The 19148-nt window shown below is 47.8% G+C and overlaps 1 protein-coding gene across 2 annotated transcripts; it reads right to left on the bottom strand.

Annotated features, from left to right (window-relative positions):
- Positions 1 to 247: 247 nt before the first annotated feature.
- On the bottom strand, positions 248 to 7264 carry FATE1 (fetal and adult testis expressed 1). 2 transcript variants are annotated; one of them, XM_005889860.3, is made up of 5 exons: positions 6979 to 7264; positions 5913 to 6031; positions 2044 to 2150; positions 1598 to 1673; positions 248 to 836 (listed from the first exon to the last, which is right to left on the bottom strand). In XM_005889860.3, exons 1-5 carry the CDS (start codon positions 7085 to 7087, stop codon positions 705 to 707), a joined length of 543 nt encoding a protein of 180 aa, XP_005889922.1. In that variant the 5' UTR covers positions 7088 to 7264; the 3' UTR covers positions 248 to 704. The 2 variants fall into 2 exon arrangements, with proteins under 2 accessions (XP_005889922.1, XP_014331906.1); XM_014476420.2 differs by having other exon boundaries at positions 1598 to 1676; positions 6979 to 7259.
- Between the last annotated feature and the right edge of the window lie 11884 nt (positions 7265 to 19148).

Genomic DNA, 19148 nt, shown 5'->3' with positions numbered 1-19148 from the left:
TTCTCTGATTGAATCCCTGTAATGTCCAACCAGGACAAGCTGCTGCTGCAAAACCACATCCCTATAAGCATTTGCTGGTGGAAGTCCCACAGGAAGGGCTTTGCCAAACTCTGCTCCTAAGGAGTGCCTCCCCAACCTGGGCTGGCAATGGAGAGGCAGGAGGAGCCTGGGAAGGAGGAACCAAGGATTTTGTCCAGAGGGGCTGTCCCCACTCGAGTTCTGGATGCAAGAAACTCAGTCACCAGGGTTTGCTGCTATAACTGAACTTTTATTGAGAACATTCTATGTGCAGAGCCCTGAGCACAACATTGAAGAAAACAGGGAAGACACAGCCAAGCTCCTGCTAAGGATGAAACAGAAGAGACACTGAGGGCCCAGAGGCAAGGTCTAGCTCCAAGATGGTCACCATGGAGCCCTGACAGGGAAGGAGGAAGCACATACCCCTGCTGTTACTGTGGGGACTGGAAACCACCATCCTCTCCCTGCAAAGAGGCTCGATCTCAGCCCATTCTGACCCTCACGATTCTACACTTCCTCCACCTCCTGGCAGCTAGGGCCTCCCTCGGGCAGAGGTGGAAAATGGTCATGATGCTGTTGAAGGCTGCTGAAAGTTAGAAGGAGGATGGGCAGAGGTGGCTGAGGGAGAGAAGGGAAGAAGGGGAGGACTGAAGGGCTCTAGCTGCTCGGTGGACCGGCAGGAAACATCACTGGCGCATCCACAGCCAGAGGTTGGTGATGCAGGAAGACAGCAGCATGGTGAATAACAGCACCTCCCGTTGGTGCCAGGTGGCACTCTGGTCCTCCAGGTAGCGCAGACGCTCAGTAATCATGAACAGCTGCAGAGAGACCAGAGCTGGCTGGTGAACAAGGCTCTTCTAGGGAAGTCCACAACACACCAATGGGGGGAAAATATGACTTTAGACCAAAAAAGGCTTCTGCTGCACTGTGGGAGGAAATGGGTCTCTGGGCAACAAACAGGCAGAGCAGCTGACCAGGGGCTGGGGGTGGGCCCAGTGGAACCCAGAGACTGGGTGGTCTGTGTTCTCAGTCCCCGCCACCTTGCCCCTACCATCACCAGTTCTTCCCATTGTCTGGAAGAAGCCAGCCCATCCCAGCTGCCAGGGAAGGGGATGGGGGCAGCAGCACCAGAATGAGGGCCTCAGGATGGGGTGACATGCAAGGCCAGAGAGGGCCACCAGGGAAGACATCCCTCCTGCCCATGCCCATGCCTGCTGGGGTCTCAAACCAAGGAGACCTGAATTTGGCCTGAATGAACATGACCCCTGGATCAGACCTCTTGGCATCACTCTCTATGAATAAACTTCTCTTATCCTCTGATGTTCCCTCTTCCTCCTCTTCTCCCTTCTCCCTTCCCACATGTCAGGCAGAGAGATGGAGTTGAGTCTAGGCTTCAAGATAGGACACTGAGGACAAGAAGGCTGGGTGAATGGGGAAGCAAGCCTGACTTCGCCTCCACTGCTAGCAGGTGAATACGATTGGAGAGGCTGGGTATCCTCAAGGTGGGTGGCCCCACCCACCCATTCACCATGATTCTGCCTCCCACCTTCAAGTGGGTCCCTGGCAATCAGACACTCACCTGTCTTCTCATGATCTCCATCTCCAGCTCATTGAGCTCTTCCAGACCAATCTCAGCCAGTGTATTTAACTCTCGGCTGCTGGGAAATAAAACACAGAGAGTCAGAGCCTCTGGTGGTCCCAGGAGAGCCATAAAGGCAGATGGGTAAGGTTGTGGACTCCTCTGGACCGTAAGTCTGTCCGCCTGGAGCTTTCCCCTTCTCTGGTCGCAGGTCCTGAAGCCTGAGGACTGGGAGCTGGCCCAGCTGTGGGATGCTAGGAGGCCCTGAACAGGCAAGGGGCCAGGGGGCTCTATGGCTGTGGTGAGGAGGCAACAGAGCCCCCATACTCCAAGCATGGCCAGCTGTTCACTGTTCCTTCTTGGGCAGTCTGCTTGCCAACTCCCTGGGTCCCTGCCCACAAAGCCCTGGCCTTTCTCTCCCGCAGGGTCCATGGGGTCCTTCTTACCGCTCAAACTGGGACCTCATGCCCTGGGAGCCGCCAGGATTCTCCTGGGGTTGGGCACCGCCATCGCCTTGTTCTCCCACCACTCCAACTCCCCGCAGCTGCGGCCCCTAGGGAAAGGAACCATCAGTCGAAGTATCCTGCTTGGGCCCATACTTTGTCTGGGAGCATCAGCACACCCCATTGGGAGTCATGTGGTGCCTGATCCTCCAGAATCAGAAGAGCCTGAGAGTCACACAAGTTGGCTGCCTGCCACCTCCCCACCTCCACCAGGCTCCTCTGGCCATGGGGCTCTCCAGGCAAGACTTCAGGAGTGAGTTGTCATTTCCTACTCCAGGCAATCTTCCTGACCTAGGGATCAAACCCACGTCTCCTGCATTGCAAGCAGTAAGATATCTCAAAAACAGCATTAAAAGGACAGTGTGTGTCAGGAAGACTCCAGGACTATAAAGAAGAGTTTTTTTTTTTGTGTGTGTGTGTGTAATAAAGTTTTATTAAAGTATAAAGGAGATAGAGAAAGCTTCTGACATAGGCATCAGAAGGGGGCAGAAAGAGTACCCGCTTGCTAGTGTTGACAATGAAGTTATATACTCTCTAATGAATCCAAAGAATGTCTGGAGGTTGTAAAGACCTCGTCAGACCTACTCCCATAATTTACATTTTAAGATAACAGAATTAGCCAGAAGGTTTAATCCAAAGACTGTCCTTAATCCAGAGACTGTCCTCAGGCAGGATACATTATTGTTATATAATCCTAAGGAATGTGGAGAAAGAAAAAAAGTTTGTCCTTTCTTCCTCCTTGAGAATTCCAGACCCCTCTCTCCTTGGGGACCCCTAGACTCCCTATCAACCTGCCTAGGAAATATTAAATGGAGAGTCTCTCCTAGAAAAATTTCCATACCACCCCCTTGATTTTCTTATAGATTGGGATCAGAAGGAGAAAATGCTTTTTGAGAGAGTTGAAGGTAAAATAATGATGAGTGAGTAGGATGTGTTGTTTGTTTGTTTGAGGTAAAACATTTTATTTTTAACACATCAATATCATAAGAATTAATTTAACAACATATGCAAGCCTGATGATAACTTGTGATCACCAATCATTTGACAGGTCTAACTGTTCAAAGGAGTTGTCTTTTTTTCTCTTTTCTTTTTAATTTTAGAAACTCTCTACTTAGAGTTATATACATTTCAAAACATCAGATTTTTATTTACATTTGATGGGGATTTTTTTAAATCTATGAATTGCAGCAAGTGCAGCTTCCCTCTGTCAATTATTTCCAAAAAATGTTATTTTTATTTTCATATATTTTTAAGGCACACTACACTTTTTTCCCAAATGAGCAGAGTAGTATTATGATTTTTTTCTTTCATGTGTTTCTCTCAGAGGCAATAGCATTCCATTAACATTTTACTCAAAAATAAATAATGAATAAATATATAGAATTGATACATTTAATTCTAAATGTCTAAATTTAATTTGTACAATTAATATAAGGACTCTATTTTTTAAAGGTAAATTCCTCTAGTCCTAACAGGCAACTCTAATTAATCTAGAGATTAATTAAATCCCTCTCAGTGCCCCCACCTTCTACATCAAAGTTAGAACATAAGCAGCTTGCCCACATCCAAGGTGAATATAGCTAACAGAATCATCCACAGAACTACTAGACTTAAGTGATTTCATGAAACAATCAGGTCTCCCTCCTCCTCAAAATGGCTGCCTTTTCCCCATATTTAATGCAAGTAAAGAAGATATGGCAGAAAGTGAAGAAGAACTAAAGAGCTTCTTGATGAAAGTGAAAGAAGAGAGTGAAAAAGCTGGCTTAAAGCCCAACATTCAGAAAACTAAGATCATGGCATCTGATCCCATCACTTCTTGGCAAATAGATGGGGCAACAGTGGAAACAGTGTCAGACTTTATTTTTCTGGGCTCCAAAATCACTGCAGATGGTGACTGCAGCCACGAAATTAAAAGACGCTTACTCCTTGGAAGGAAAGTTATGACCAACCTAGACAGCATATTAAAAAGCAGAGACATTACTTTGTCAGCAAAGGTCTGTCTAGTCAAGGCTATGATTTTTCCAGTGGTCATGAATGGATTTGAGAGTTGGACTGTGAAGAAAGCTGAGTGCCGAACAATTGATGCTTTTGAACTATGGTGTTGGAGAAGACTCTTGAGAGTCCCTTGGACTACAAGGAGATCCTACCAGTCCATCCTAAAGGAAATAAGTCCTGGGTGTTCATTGGAAGGACTGATGTTGAAGCTGAAACTCCAATACTTTGGCCACCTGATGCGAAGAGCTGACCCATTTGAAAAGACCCTGATGTTGGGAGGGATTGAAGGCAGGAGGAGAAGGGGACAATAGAGGATGGGATGGTTGGATGGCATCACTGACTCGGTGGACATGAGTTTGGGTGGACTCCGGGAGTTGGTGATGGACAGGGAGGCCTGGCGTGCTGTGATTCATGGTGTCACAAAGAGTCGGACACGACTGAGCGACTGAACTAAACTGAACTGAGTGCAACAACATGGCCACCATTTTCTCCACAACACTCCCTCAAATGGTTAGCATAATTTAAAAAATTCGTTACAAGGGAACAAAATGTAACTCAGCTGATTTTCTAGAACATCAGGTCTCCCTGCCTCTCCAGTCAGTTTGCCTTCCCTCCACCTCCTATAACCTTTGCAACAGTATAACAACCATGTTTCTAAAACTGCCCGCATCTGCAGTAAAAGTAGCTTACTTATCAGATGGGCTGCACAACATGAGACTCACATGATTGCCTGGAAAAGTCAGGTCTCCCTCCTCTCCAAAGGTGTTGCCTTTTCCTAGTAAACGTGCAATGGTTTAACAACCATGCTTCTAAAACTTTCTGTCACCCAAGGTGAATGTAGTTAAAAGAATTGGCTACAGAAGGATGATGGGATTCATGTGATTCCCAAGAAGAGTCAGGACTTCCTCTTCTCCAAAATAGCTGCCTTTTCCCAGTATCCTTTGCAACAGCATAGCCACCATTTTTTCTAGAACATTCCCTCACTCATATAGAATGTAACTTAAAGAATTGGCTACAAAATGCTCAGATTCAATTGACTGGATTTCCTAGTAGCCAGAGAGCATAGGCATTTCACTTGCCTTATTCTAGTCCCAGCCCTAAGATAGATATAGATACATGTATATCTATATTTATATATGCTTAGATATATATACACAACCCTGAATATTCATTGGAAGGACGGTTGCTGAAGCTACAGTACTTTGGCTATCTGATGCAAAGAGCCAACTCACTGGAAAAGACCCTGATGCTGGGAAAGATTAAAGGGAAAAAGAAAAGGGGGCAGCAGAGGATTAGATGTTGGATAGCATCACTGACTCAATGGACATTAATTAGAGCAAATTCTGGGAGATAGTGGAGGACAGGGAAGCCTGGCGTGCTGCAGTCCATGGGGATTCAAAAAGTCAGACATAACTTAAAGACTAAACAGCAACTATATATATATAATGATTTTTATACTTTTGCATATTTCTATACAGAAATATATATAGAGAGAGAAGTAGACATAACATATATATACATATAGAGATTCAAATATAGATATATTTACTCATTTATTAATAAAAGAAAGTAGATATGTACTCCCCAAGCAATGTGTGTTTCAGACATTCTGGACCCTCAAGGTTGAACTAACAAAGAATGGCCATGATCTCTTGCCAGACTTCGTTGCCCTCATTTGCCTGCCCAGTACACAGGAGCTTTGTCCTTCCCCCAAAGTCAACATCTGCCCTGCTTGACCTACCATCTCCATACCAGAGCTGCTACAACTGTAGGAAACTCCCCCAAACTCAAGCTAGCCACCAAATGCCATACAGTACCATCTTCTTGGACTGGTTTGCAGCCGTATTCCAAACCACAGCAGAGCCAACAGCCTTTGGATCCACCCTCTGTCGCCGCTGAGAAGCACCCAGCAACCGAGACATATGCTCCTTCATTTCTAGGGAGAAGAACAGAGACCCAAGGAACACCCATAGAGGCTATCCCAAGGCTTCATGGGCACAGAATACACCAAAAAATAGGATAGGGTCCCCCAACATCTTAGGAAGCACTCAACACCCATTCTCTGATATCTACTGGCTAATCTCAGATCTCAATTTCTTCATGTACTCAAAATATAGTAAGTGTTTACTGAGTGTCAAGCTCTGGGCTAGGTTCTTAAAGAGCAAGCAATGGCCAAGAAATAAGATCACACCAATAAAAAATTGATTGTATGTGTACAAAGAAAGTGGTGACGAAAAAGCGGGGGTTACAGGAAATAATCCATCAGTGCAAATCAAGAGATGCATGCTCCCAAAACAATAAAAACAGGATAACAAGACAGAAAGAAGGGGATACTTCTAGAAAAGTCAGAAACAACATTGAGGCAGAGACCTGAAAGAATCCAGCCATAGAAAATCTGGGGAAAGAGGGAACACCTAGTGCAAAGGCTGTGAAGAAGAGTCTTGGGATGTTATAGGACAGGCTTAAAGGCACTATGGACTGGGTGAGCATGCCACAGCAGTAAGTATATTGAGGAGGTGACCTTATGTGGATCTTAAGGAGCTTTACTCTAAAGAGCAGAAAAAGGTACTGGAAGGTTAGGAGAGAGAATTGCTTTGAATGATCTTATAAATTGAGCCCACTGAGTGTTTTGCAATAAGACCCATTGGTGGTTTGCAATGGGAGGGGTGTTCATCCAACCTTCCTTCTCACACGCTACAAAAGACTCACTTTATCAATCCCGTTACCTCACACACAGGTACCCATAAATACACGCAAACACAGGTACCCACAAATACACGCAAACACACATTCATGCTTCTGCCAAGCCACACCTGTGCATTTTCTAACATACATGCACAGGTGCAGATACCCAAGGGAAGGGACATTACGGGGGCTCCTTACCTGCTGCCACTGAGCACTCTTGGTTATCCCTAAAGCTTCCAAGAAGCAGGTCTTCATCCTTTGGCACTTGCATCTTTTCCTTAAGGTTAGGGACTGCTCCTCCTGCCATCACCACCAATTGTAAGCAATGGCCAAGAAGGCACAGGGACCAAGGCTCAGAGGAGGCTTGGGAAATCAGCTCTCTGAGGAAGATATAGCTGGACACAGGGGTGGAGCCAGACTCCCACTTTGAGTTCAAGCCTTGGACCCAGCACCTCCTGTTCCTGCTGTATCTTGCTGGCTGGGTTCAAGGTCTTCGTCTCTGCTACTCTGTAAGCAACTTAGGAGAAGCGATAGGCTCTGAATCTTTGCCTGGGAAAACTGCCCTAGCTCTCAGCTCATCCGATTTGACCTCATTTCTAGATAGAGGCAGGGGCTGGCACAGGACTCCAGAGTCAGTCAGTGGCCAAAGCAGGTTTAGATCCCATCATGGTTTCTGCAAAGCCAGCTCTGGCTAGTAGTCCAGGCCATAGCCCCCTTCAGAAAGCATCCTCTACAGAGTGCATCCTTCCTTCCCCCATCCAGAGTTCCCAGGCAAGGGACATGGCTTTTGATGCCCTGGATCAGCCTGGACAGAAACCATGAGAACCAAAGGAGGGATGTGCAGGAGAAGAGGGGCCTGCTTACTGGAGCCCCCAGTGTCCCCAGCCCTGCACCCCCTATTCTAAGTCAAATTTTCCCTCAGCTTCCCTACTGAATAGACCTCAGTGGTCATGTTTATGGTCCATGTGGCTAGCCTAAGGTCTCCAGTTATTCCATCAAGTGCTGGTCTAGATGTTGCTATCAAGACATTTTTTTTAGCTGTTGATGTCTATAATCAGTGGACTTTAAGTAAAGGACATTATGTATCCTTGATACTCTGAATGGGCCTCATTCAATCAGTTGTAGGCCTTAAGAACAAAGACTGAGGTTTCCCAGAGAAGAAATTCTGCTCAAGACTACACCTCAACCCCTCCCTAACATTCCAACCTGCTGACTTGTCCTGCAAATTTTGGCCGTTCTAGTTCTATGATGGCATTAGCCAATTTCTTTAAATAAAATTTTCTTTACACACACATATATGCATAGTAAGTCAGTGGTAAAAAAAAATCCACCTGCCAGTTCAGGAGACCCACATTTGATCCCTGGGTCGGGAAGATCCTTTGGAGAAGGGAATGGCAACCCACTCCAATATTCTTGCCTGGGAAATCCCATGGCCAGAGAAGCCTGGTGGGCTATAGTCCATGGGGTCGCAAAGAGTCAGATACGACTCAGTGAGTGAGTGCAACAACACACATACATACACATACATACATCCTATTGGTTCCGTTTCTCTGGAGAACTCTGACTCATACAGCCACCAAAGGCAAACCCTCAGCTCTTGGGAATAGCCTCAGAGCTCCTGAGGAAGAGGAGGCTATTTGTAAAGAAACCAAGCACAACTGGGGCCAGGTGGGAGGGAGAAGAGGACGGGGGTGGGGGGGAGGAGAGGAAGGGAGGAAGAAAACAGTGAGGAAGAAGAAAGTGAGGGGCCAGCTCCCTTAGAGAGGGCGGCTGATCTGGGTTGCCTAACCTCCTCCCTGGTCCCACCTGTCCAGTGCTAGGAACAAGCTCTCTAGAACAGAGCTTACAGAGGCCCTGCCTGCATTCCTGAGGGCCCAGGAGAAGCCCTTTCCAGCTCTGGTGGAGCAGCTGTGATGAAATCTGAGCTTTCTGAAGGGTCACCTTAGGAGAAAGAAGTGTGCTCTGTGGGACTTAGGAGCCTGCAAAGCAGAAACCAGCCGTAGGTTTCTGGCAGGCGCTGGTTGCCAGATTGAACAGAGAAAAATATAGGATGCCCACTTGCTTTGAATTTCAAATAAACAATGCTTTTTTTTTCTTTTTTAGCCTAAGTAAGCAACATGTGGGCTTCTCTGGTGGCTCAGATGGTAAAGAATCCACCTGCAATGCAGAAGACCCAGGTTCAGTCCCTTTCCCTCACACTCACACTCACACATGCAACATTTGGGAAGTATGTCCACTAAAACAGTATCCCATTTAATTGGGTACCCTGTATTTTACGTGGCAGCCATATGCCCTGCCTATCCTCCACACGAACTTAATTCTTTGGACTTCAGTCTCCCCACTGGAAAATTGAACTAATAGCCTCCTCCCTACAGGGTGGCTGATCTTGAGAGCGGTCAAGTCAGCAGAGCTGAATAAGTATGGATATGCGTGCATGCTAAGTTGTTTGGCTGTGTCCAACTCTTTGCGACCCCTGGACAGTAGCCCATCAGGCTTTTTGGTCCATGGAATTCGCCAGGCATGAATACTGGAGTGGGTTGCCATTTCCTTCTCTGGGGAATCTTCATGACCCAGGGATCGAACCACATCTCTTATGTCTCCTGAATTGGCAGGTGAGTTCTTTACCACTAATGCCACCTGGGAAGCACCAGGTATGGGCATGACTTTGCACTATTGACCTCAGATCAGATTCCTCTCTGACTACCAACTGGCCTTGACTCTAGCCCCCGGGTCACTCCCAGGCCCTGGGTGCCCGGGTCACTCCTGGGCACTGGGTCACTAGGACCAGGTGCATGCAGAAGAACTGTCCCCTGGTGGCAAAGTACCCTACCACCTAAATCCAAGCAAAAAGGGTGGGGAGACTTCATTCCCAATCCCTACGCCCCCAGTGCCACCCAGAAACCTTGGCATTTCACCACCTTAACATGTCCACCTCTCTTGGATTGGGCACCAACACCACAGTTTCCTTCTAAAATTGCCCCAAACTCTCATTCCAAACACTCCAGAAGCCCCACTGTCTGGCTGGACAACCTTAGGGGCCCAGAGAGTGAGAGCACCCCGGGAACAGAGCGGTATTCTAAGTCTAAGGGGGGCCAGGAACACGGCCCAGGGCCGAGTGTGAGTGGTGGGCTATAGAGACCTCAACCCTAGTGGAAGGCTTCCAGACAAGAGAGCCAGGGAGCCCAAATATCTCCCCCAGCTGTAGGTTAGACTGATGACCTGGAAGCGGGGAGGATGGGTGCAGAGAACGTCTGGCTTAGATGTATGTGTCTGTGTATTTGCAGTGTTTTACACAAATGAGATCATACATTTGCAGTACGTGCTGTTCTGAAACTTACTTTTTGAAGTGAACAGTGTGCCTTGGGGATCTCCCGTGTCAGAACAAATCTGCCTCACGTCATTTGAACCCAACATGGTATTTTACTGCACTTCTGTTTATTGACGTACTCGCGGGCAGTGGGGTGTCTAGAGCCTTTCTCTCTTATAAACAATGGAGCAAGGAACATTCCTGGACATGCCTCTTTGCAAACATGTTTTTTGTAGAGCTGGAGCCTAGGAGTGGAATTGTGGGGTTCAGGGGTGCACGTGCTGACAGTTTTGAATGCTGTTGACACTATTCCCTCTGAAGAGGCTGGACCAAGTGGGACCTCAGCCAGGGGAAGAAAGTGCTGGTTTCTTCACAGCCATGTCAGTGGAAGATATTAGGAAACTTTCCATAAGGCATCATTATGATGGGTGAAAAATTATCTCTATCTCATTGTTGTTTGAATCTATATTGCTTTAATTATGAATAAACCTGAGCATATTTCATATGTTTATTGATCTTCTGTATTTCTTTCCTGTGAACTGACTGCTGGAGGGCTTGAATCTTTATTAAAATAAGAGCTACTTTATTAACAGAAAGGGTTGGGGGTGAAAGTTCTCCCTCCCTTCAAGCTAAGCGTCTCCAAAGAAAACATATCATCTTTTTCCCTAAAGGTGATCCTGAGCGTAGAGCCTCCACTGGGGAGCAAACAAACCCAGTTAATTGCATACAAGTTCATGTTGAAATCTAGACAGCTCCAATCCCGCCCTCCCCACAGAGCAAGGGTTCACCTCAGGCTGTTTTCTGCATGTCTGCCTGTCTGCCCTCGTCTTGTGTCTGTCTATTTCTCTGCCTGCTCAACCACCTGCCCCCACCAATAGCTTCCAACCACTGGCCTCTCCCAGCTGTTCAGCCGGCCACGCACTCTGTGGAGAGATTCCTGAATGGCTTGAGGTCTGATAGCCACGGCTGCTACTTGCTCCCACCTCCCTTGCAAGCAGAAGTGGGAGGTGGTGAGAACCGAGGCCTGGGGTCAGTACACCTGTGAGCGTCTCCTACCTCTGACCCTGGAGCATCTTAGGCAAATTGCTTCCTCTGTGCTGAGCCTCAGTTTCTCATTGCACATGGAAAATGGGGCTAAAATCCAGCTTCCCACTGTTTCATGGTTTCAGGGAAGTATGGTGGGGTTCTTCCAGCCCTTCTTGACCCAGAGCAGTGCTCTTTAAGCCCTTTCTTATGTTGGGATTCTATGGAAGAGACCATTCAGACCCAGTGGGTGTGACGGTCTGCTGCCCGCCGCTCCATGGACAGCAGAGTCTCAGGCAACTCCACATCAAGCCCCAGCTAGTAAGCCTGATTTTGGCTGCAAACCCAGTTCTTCCAGGCATCTGGGAGCTTCCTCTCTACTTGCTAATGAAACTTAGGAACCTGTAAACAATTCTGCTTCCTGCTTCTGGAAGCAGCTGGTACTGAGGTCATGCCTGGAGCCCCAGGGCCTTCCCCAAGCCAGAGCCTGGCAGATGTCCCTCCATTCCTTAAAAAAACAGGAAGGACAGAAAGCAAACTTCAAGGATGGTAGCTGGCCCAGGGAAGGGGGGCCACATCATGAGCAGAGAGAGGGAAATAAATGGCAGGGGACACAGTCATCAGTGGGAAGCGACAGGGGGTTCCTTGGTTTCCACGTGTGGGCTTCTCTCATCCAGAAGGACCATCTTAAAAAAGCCTGCCTGCATGTCAGGCTCTGGGGCTAGGGGCCAGGTCCCCATCCTCATGGGGCTCCTGCTCTCGAGGACAGATAGAAACCGACGGGTCGGAAGTCCATGGCTCTATGGGGAGAGGAGCAGGGCATTGTTTTGTGTTGGTCCTGCCCTTAATACTGCCACATTCTGCTTCCCTGGGAGTGTGGGGGAAGCAGCTCCAGCAGAAGTGAGTTAAAGACACTGGCACAGGCCCAGACCTGGCTGATGAGCCTACCTGCAGAAAGGGACCACTGAGATGCTCTGAGTTCCTTCAGCTCCTCCTGTGAAGAGTGGCCGCCTGGACAAGTCAGGGGGAGATGTAACCACCTAGTTTAGGGTGATAGCTGCTGGCTAATGGCCCGAAGCATAACTCTGGACTGCCCTTCAGGTGGAACAGAAGCAGGGCCAAGAGCAAGTGTGATGACAGGAAGCTCACCCTCTACCCCCTTCCCCCGGCTAGCCCAGCATAGCAGCTGCTCACCCCGCAGCTCCTTCTTCCTTTCCATCTCCCCATTGACCCACAAATCCCTTCCACTAGAAGCTGGCAGTAGATTCAAAAACCCGGAGGGCATAGACAACTGCCTATCAGTCCCTCGGGTGCAGGGAATCCTTGTCATGGGTGGGGAAGGACTTCTCTCCTGATTCCCCAGGGATGAGGTTGGACCAGGTGACCTCACCGAGTCCTTGGCCTTGCCTGCCAGGTAACTCGTCACAAAGCGCTGCACCTGCTTTCCATTGTTTCCATATCCAGTGAGAGAAATGTGACATGTCTGTAGAATTCAAGACAGTCAGGGGCCAAAGGAACATGGCCCACAATAATGGAGAGGTGGAAAAAGTTCTGTAAAGACGCAAACGCTGAAGCCTCAAAAGCACATCCAGCGGCAGCCCCTCTGACCTGGAGGAAGACACAGAGACGATAACCCCGGGTGAGTGAGAGAGAGGCCTGGCAAACTAATGACAAGGTCTCCAAAGATCCACAAAGCCGATCCTCTTCCCAGGGTCCTCCATTTTACAGACAGGCAATCTGGGGCCCTTGATGGACAAGGTTGTGAGTCAGTTCACATAGCAATTCATAGACAGGGCTTAGATGCAGATCCATGAGGCTAGGTCCCTGCCTTTAACTCAAGGACCCTGGGACAGAACAGGAGGAGGTCCAAGGGAGGAAATGACTCACAAGAGTTTCAGGAAATATCCTCTTGCCCCTGACCCACTCTGCCCTGCCCTTTACTCTTGCAAGACAGGGCCAGCAGACAGGTCATAACACAAGTAGGACACACCAGGGAGGATGGGGTGGGTCAGAGTCCAGGCTCTGCCATCCCGCTGCTCTGCCCTTCCTGCCATGGCTCCTCAAGAGTAGCTGTGTGACCCTAGGCAATGTACCTCGGTGATCCCTTCAGAAAATGGCAGGGAAGGGGCCACGGACTGTGAAGCACTCAGCTTCTAGCAGAGTTCTCACTGGAAGCTGGCACCATGGGATTTTCCCACTGCCCGCAGGCCGTCCTTGGCAGAGCTGGTGGCCCTCATGTTTGTGCTCAGCTTCAGCTCTATCAGGGACTTATCTATGCAGCTTCCTGGGCATTTGGGTACTCCCTTCTCCAGGATCACTCTCTTCAGCACAAAAATATTGCCACATCCTTTTCAGCGTTTGATAGCAGTTCCATGAGGGCAGAGACCTTGTGGGCTTTGCTTGCCTCTCTCTGTCTCCCCTGCACTTACTGCACTGTGTCCCTCATGGTAGAAACTCATAATTATTGAATAAAAATGACCTGAATGGTAAACAAACAAATATTAAGGAACCCAACTCTCTTACCATGGTGTTTTGTCTCATTGGTGCTACTATCTTTTCTCAACTCCTGGAAAAGTGAAGTCGCTCAGTTGTGTCCGGCTCCTTGTGACCCCATGGGCTCTAGCCTACCAGGCTTCTCCATCCATGGGATTTTCCAGGCAAGAATACCAGAGTGGATTTCCATTTCTTTCTCCAGGGGATCTTTCTGACCCAGGGATCGAACCCAGGTCCCCCACATTGCAGACAGATGTTTTACCCCCTGAGCCATCAGGGAAGCCTAACTCCTGGAAAGTGTTGCCCCAACTCTGTCTCCACCCTTTTACCTCCCAGACGTTCCTCTGCTTACCTGACTCCGGCCCACCAGCAAACTAAAAGTGCCCCAGGCCAAGGTCACCAATGCCCTTCTGACAGCTCAATCCATCTTACTCATCTTACTCAACTTCCTTGAAGCATTTTGTATTACTGTCCTCTCTCTTCTGCTAAAAACACTCTCCTCCCTTGCTTTCTAGGACTTTATAGTCTCCTGCCTGCCTGGCCCATCGAGCCCATACCCAGACTTCATTTAGCATCTTCGTGGTACCTCAAGTGACTCCAATACCTGCTGTTTCAGCTTAGACCTCCCTCTTTCATTCCCCTAAGACACTCCACACCACACACTCAACATGCCACAACCTACTTTTCCTCCAGTGGAAGTGAACCTATTCAACCTTCTAGAATGGCTCACCATCTATCCTACTGTCTGAGCCCCTAAACTCATATGTGAGGGTCCTCCCAACTTTCTCACAACCCACTCAGTCACTGTACATGGTTCTGTTCCCTCTGTGATGGTTAATTTTGTGTGTCAACTTGACTGGATGACAGGGTGTCCAGATATTTAGCTAAACATGAATTCTGGATGTGTCTGTGAGGCAGTGTCCAGATGAGATCAACATGTGAATTGGTGAACCGCGTAACACACATGACCCTCTCCAATGTAAGTGTGCATCATATAATCCATGAAGGGCCTACATAGAACCAAAAGGTATAAGAAGGAGAAACTTGTTCAGCCCCCCACCCCCGACACACACACACACACACACACACACACACACAAACACACATCTTTTTCCCTTTCCCTCTCTCTCTCTGCCTGAGGACTTGAGCTGGTACATTGATCTTCCCTTGCCTTTGAACTAGAACTCATACCGATGGCTTTCACAGAACTCCAGCTATCAGAGGGCATATTGTGAGGGACTTCCCAGACTCCATAATTGCAATTGCATGAGGTGATTCCTTAGGATAAATCAATATCTTTCTATATCTCTATATGTATAGATAGGTATATTTGTATTTGTAGAACTTTATCTCCTATGCATTCTGTATCTGGAGGACCCTAATACAACTTCTTAAATATATAATTCAGTGTTTGAACACAAATCTTCCCAGGGGTTTACTTCTGTCTCCCGTCTCACCAGCCTAGCCAATCCCACAGCCACATGGGATTTACTCTGGCGATAGTGGGAGCAAGAGGCCATGAGCAAGCCTATTTGAAACAATCTCTCTGCCTGCTGTATGGAGAACGGGCTCAACGGGATCAAAGAGATAAGGTAGGAGGCTATGGCTGTCATCCAGGGAGTAAAGACCGCCGAGTGTGGCCTAGCGGGTCCTGTGTGGACTGGCTTCCCTCTATCTTTCCAGTCTTGCACAAGTCTTTCCCTTTCTGCTGTCCTGGCTTCCTGTTTCCTTAAAATCATGATGGCCTTGTTGGTCTTCAGGCCTCTTCACGTGAGGTCCCTCTGCCTGCTTTTGTTTTCTTTCATGCTCTTTGCCTTACTGATTTATACTCATCCTGTAAGCTTGAGGTTGGACGTGGCTTCTCCAGGAAGGTTTTCTCTGGCATCTTCCACCTCCAGACCCATGGTTGTCCTGTAGCAGAAAGTTCTACATGCTCTGCTGCTATCTCTTATCTCATGCCTCCCCCACCAAGCTAGGCCCAACGTTCCAAACAGGTAGGAGTCCCATGGCCAGAGTGGAAGCAGTGACACTCCCAGGTTGGTAAACATTGCACTCCACCAGCGCCCCTCCCTCTATGCCCAGTGAGTCCCGGAACTCCAGGGTGCTGGCATCCACCAGCCCACCCACTGTGCTCCTGTGATTAAGTGTAACCAGCATGATACAAATGTTACCCAGCCTCTAGAGCCTCTATTTTTACAGTACATAAAGCCCAGTGAAACTGAATCCATCACACAGTTTGAGCTCTTCAGAGAAATTGTTGAAAGCCACTGTTACTGGAGCTGCTAGGCTTGTGATTCATGAAAACAACGTTTGTCTATTTAAAAAAAATCTAAAGGGGCACAAATATTTTGTCTATTCTTCAGGCTTTCGGTCTGCCCATCACTCTCCAAAGAGGTACCCTGGGAAAACCATTCTGAAGCCCATGTCGCCTCACCGAAGTCCACCTGCCCTGTGGGGAACTTTGACAGCTGTCCTGGGTGCACCATCTGTGGCAGGGGAGCATCTGCTCTGGAGTGTGATTTGAGAATGGCAAGGTGCCCCTGTGTTTGCCAGAATCTCAGCGAAGTCATAATGTCCACCCCTAAGCTTTTCCAGAGTGTGTATGATGCGCTCAGGGTTGGGAGAAAGGGCAACAAAGACTCCTGTCCACCATGAATAGAGTATTATTGGATGAACTATATCCCCTCTTCAAGTTCCTATGTTGAAATCCTGACCTCTGGTACCTCAGAATGTGACTGTACTGAGAGGTAGGGTCTTTAAAGAGGTCATTAAGTTTAAATGAGGTCAATAGGGTGGTCCGTGATTGAATATGACTGGTGACCTTATAAGAAGAGGAGATTAACATACAAACATGAACAAAGGGAAGATCATATGAAGACACGGGAAGAAGATGGCCGTCTACAGGCCAAGGCAAGAGGCCTCAGGAGCAACTGACTTTACCAAACCTTTGATCTCAGACTTCCAGCCTCTAGAACTGGGAGACGATATATTTCTATTATTTAAGCTATAAAGTCTATGGGACTTTGTTACAGCACCCTGAGCAAACTAGTACAAGGGGCCTGAGTTATGACTTCAGAATAAAATCACTCAACACATTTTTTTAATTGAACACTGAGTGTGAGCCAAGCACTGAGCTGAGTTCTGGCGAAGAAATGATGAGAACAAAAGTTATCCATGGTCCCTGCCCTTGTGGAATTAACAGTTAGGTAGAAAGAGGTGGAGGGATGGGTGCTGGGAGGATGAACAGTCAACAAGAACACAAAAGCAAAGTGATCACCAGAGTAGACCAGCAATGCAGTACAATTGGCCGGGGGTGGGACAATCTGGACAGACCTGGGTTCACACAATGAGGTCAGCACTTCTCTCGGAGGCCTTGGTCAAATGGCATTCTCTTGGTCCTTGCTTCTCTCAGACATCACAGGTTTGTTGGGAGGATCGTCTCAGTTAATCCTTATACAGGGCCTGGCATATACCAGGTGCTCAATAAGGGCTGGTTGTGATCATTTTCAAGCCCAGTTTGTGGCCCCTCTCCACTGTCCTTCAGTGCCTTCATTCTGTGAGATCTCAAGCCAGCTGCTCTAAGGGTGTGGCTGTGGTACAAGAGGGGGCTGGGGAAAGGGGGACGCTCTCGTGTATTACTTTCCTTGTGTGGGCTAGGCTGGGACCCTTAGTGGCTGCCTAGAGTGCTAGTTTCTAAAAAAAGGAATTAAAGTTCCAAACCTATGTCTACAACATGACCCCATCTGTGTGCTGGAGTCTGCCTGAGGAGTCTTCATTTGACTGCCCAGCATCTTCAGAAGATTGGCATCACTCAGTAAGCCAGCTTAGGATAAGAAAAGAACCTAAGGCCTCTGGCTGTCATTCTTGGCATTGGGCCTCCACATTCAATCCTCGAAGGAGGCTGTGAATGTCACTGCCATTGTCTCATCACTGCCATGGCTTTTCCTATTAAAGGATGGATTACTTTCCTTATGGGGGACAGGCACAACTTTTACCAATAACTTCCCTTGGCCCCATCTCACTCCAGATAAACAGCTGGCAGTGTTCCGGGCTAAGACCATGCTTCCTCCAAGGGGAGGCTAAACTGTCAGTGCCCACTGAATAGTCTCAGACTCCTGCTACCTTCAGAATTCAGGACACTGAGCCAGAGCAAAAGCTGAGGATTACATCCCACCTATGTAGAGCTCCAAAAAATTCCTCCCTCCTGCCCCTCCTCCAGCTCTGAAATCAAGCAGAACATCTTTTCTAGTAAAGGCCATCTCGATGAGTAACCAGGGATCAGGCGACAGGGAAGTTGTTAACATGATTTGTGGCAGACCTTACTAACCTCCTCCCAGGGGGATGGGTCAGCAGATCATCTTACACATATGGGACCAGCTCTAGGACCCAGGACCTCTCTGCTTCCTGCTTCTAAACTGGTTCAGGCTGTTTCCTTATCTACAGTCTGACTCTTGGAAAAACAAGTTTGGCCCACAACCTTCCATATCCCAAGGAAGTTAGAGTCAGCAGCGATCCAAGATGGGTGAGGAGAGAACACAAGTAAATGCCATTTGCTTTTTATTATTATTCATTACCTTCTGGTACAGAAAGAGACGAAACTTAACAGCTAAACTCAACAATTACAGAGAGAGAGAGAAAGCAGAAGTACAATTGTTTGTTACCCCAGGCTCCAGTGAAATCCTGACATATGAGTGAATGTACAGATTTGCCAGCCAACATGGGTCAAAGCACGAATTACGAGCACAGTTTAAAGTGATACCAAAATGAATCCATTTCATAGTAATCACGTCTAGAAGCTCGGTTGCACATATCAGGGTTTCCACTGTCACAGAGTCACAATCAGAGTGAAAGAACAGGTGTGTTCAAGCCTGGGAAAGTGGCATCCATATGGGGAGACAGATGGGGAGGCATAAAAAGCTGTGGGACTTGTCCCCATCTTAAATATCTGTGTTAATGCTCCAGCTGGGGGCGGGCTGGGGGCAGGCACTGGGCGCCAGTCACATAGCTCAGGACAGTGGGACAACTGTTGAGGCACTGAGCCTGAGCGGGTGGGCTGCGCTGTTTGGACCTCTTTGTCAGGGAAATTCTTGCTCAGATGAGCCTCACCACCCACAGCCTGGGAAAGGGAAAGCTTGCTATGTTTGAATATTTGGGGGCGAATGATGGGAGTGGCCAGACTGATAGCGAAATATCTGCTTTACAGACTATTGCACAGTTATATCACTTTAAATTGCAATTTAGTTCACAAACTCTTTTATTCACAGAGCAAATAAAGGAGGAGAATGAAACGCTGCCATACCCAGCATACACACAGTAGAGACAGAACAGAGGTCATCGTGTACACGAAGAGCCTGACATACGAGAACTGCTGAAGGCACAGTGAAGGGATCCATCATATCGTGAGCCTTTTATTGGGAAAAGGGACTCGTTTTAAACTAGATCCCTCTTACACATATGAACCTGAAAATTGACTCAAGGGAAGAATATTGGAAATATTTCTACAGAGGAAAAATTGCAGATACCATGCATTATCTAGAGTTTGGCA

Source organism: Bos mutus, chromosome X, assembly GCF_027580195.1.
Source record: "Bos mutus isolate GX-2022 chromosome X, NWIPB_WYAK_1.1, whole genome shotgun sequence".
In the NCBI taxonomy this organism is placed as follows: domain Eukaryota; kingdom Metazoa; phylum Chordata; class Mammalia; order Artiodactyla; family Bovidae; genus Bos; species Bos mutus.
The sequence above is the reverse complement of the archived record's forward strand: the minus strand, read 5'-3'. Positions and strand labels throughout refer to the sequence as shown.

Coding starts and splice junctions, on each gene's coding strand:
- FATE1 (XM_014476420.2), bottom strand. CDS start 7,087: ATGGCAGGAGGAGCAGTCCCTAACCTTAAGGAAAAGATGCAAGTGCCA. Junction 2,151..5,912: donor CAAACCAGTCCAAGAAGATG/GTACTGTATGGC, acceptor TCCTTTCCCTAG/GGGCCGCAGCTGCGGGGAGT. Junction 837..1,597: donor TGGAGATCATGAGAAGACAG/GTGAGTGTCTGA, acceptor GTCTCTCTGCAG/CTGTTCATGATTACTGAGCG.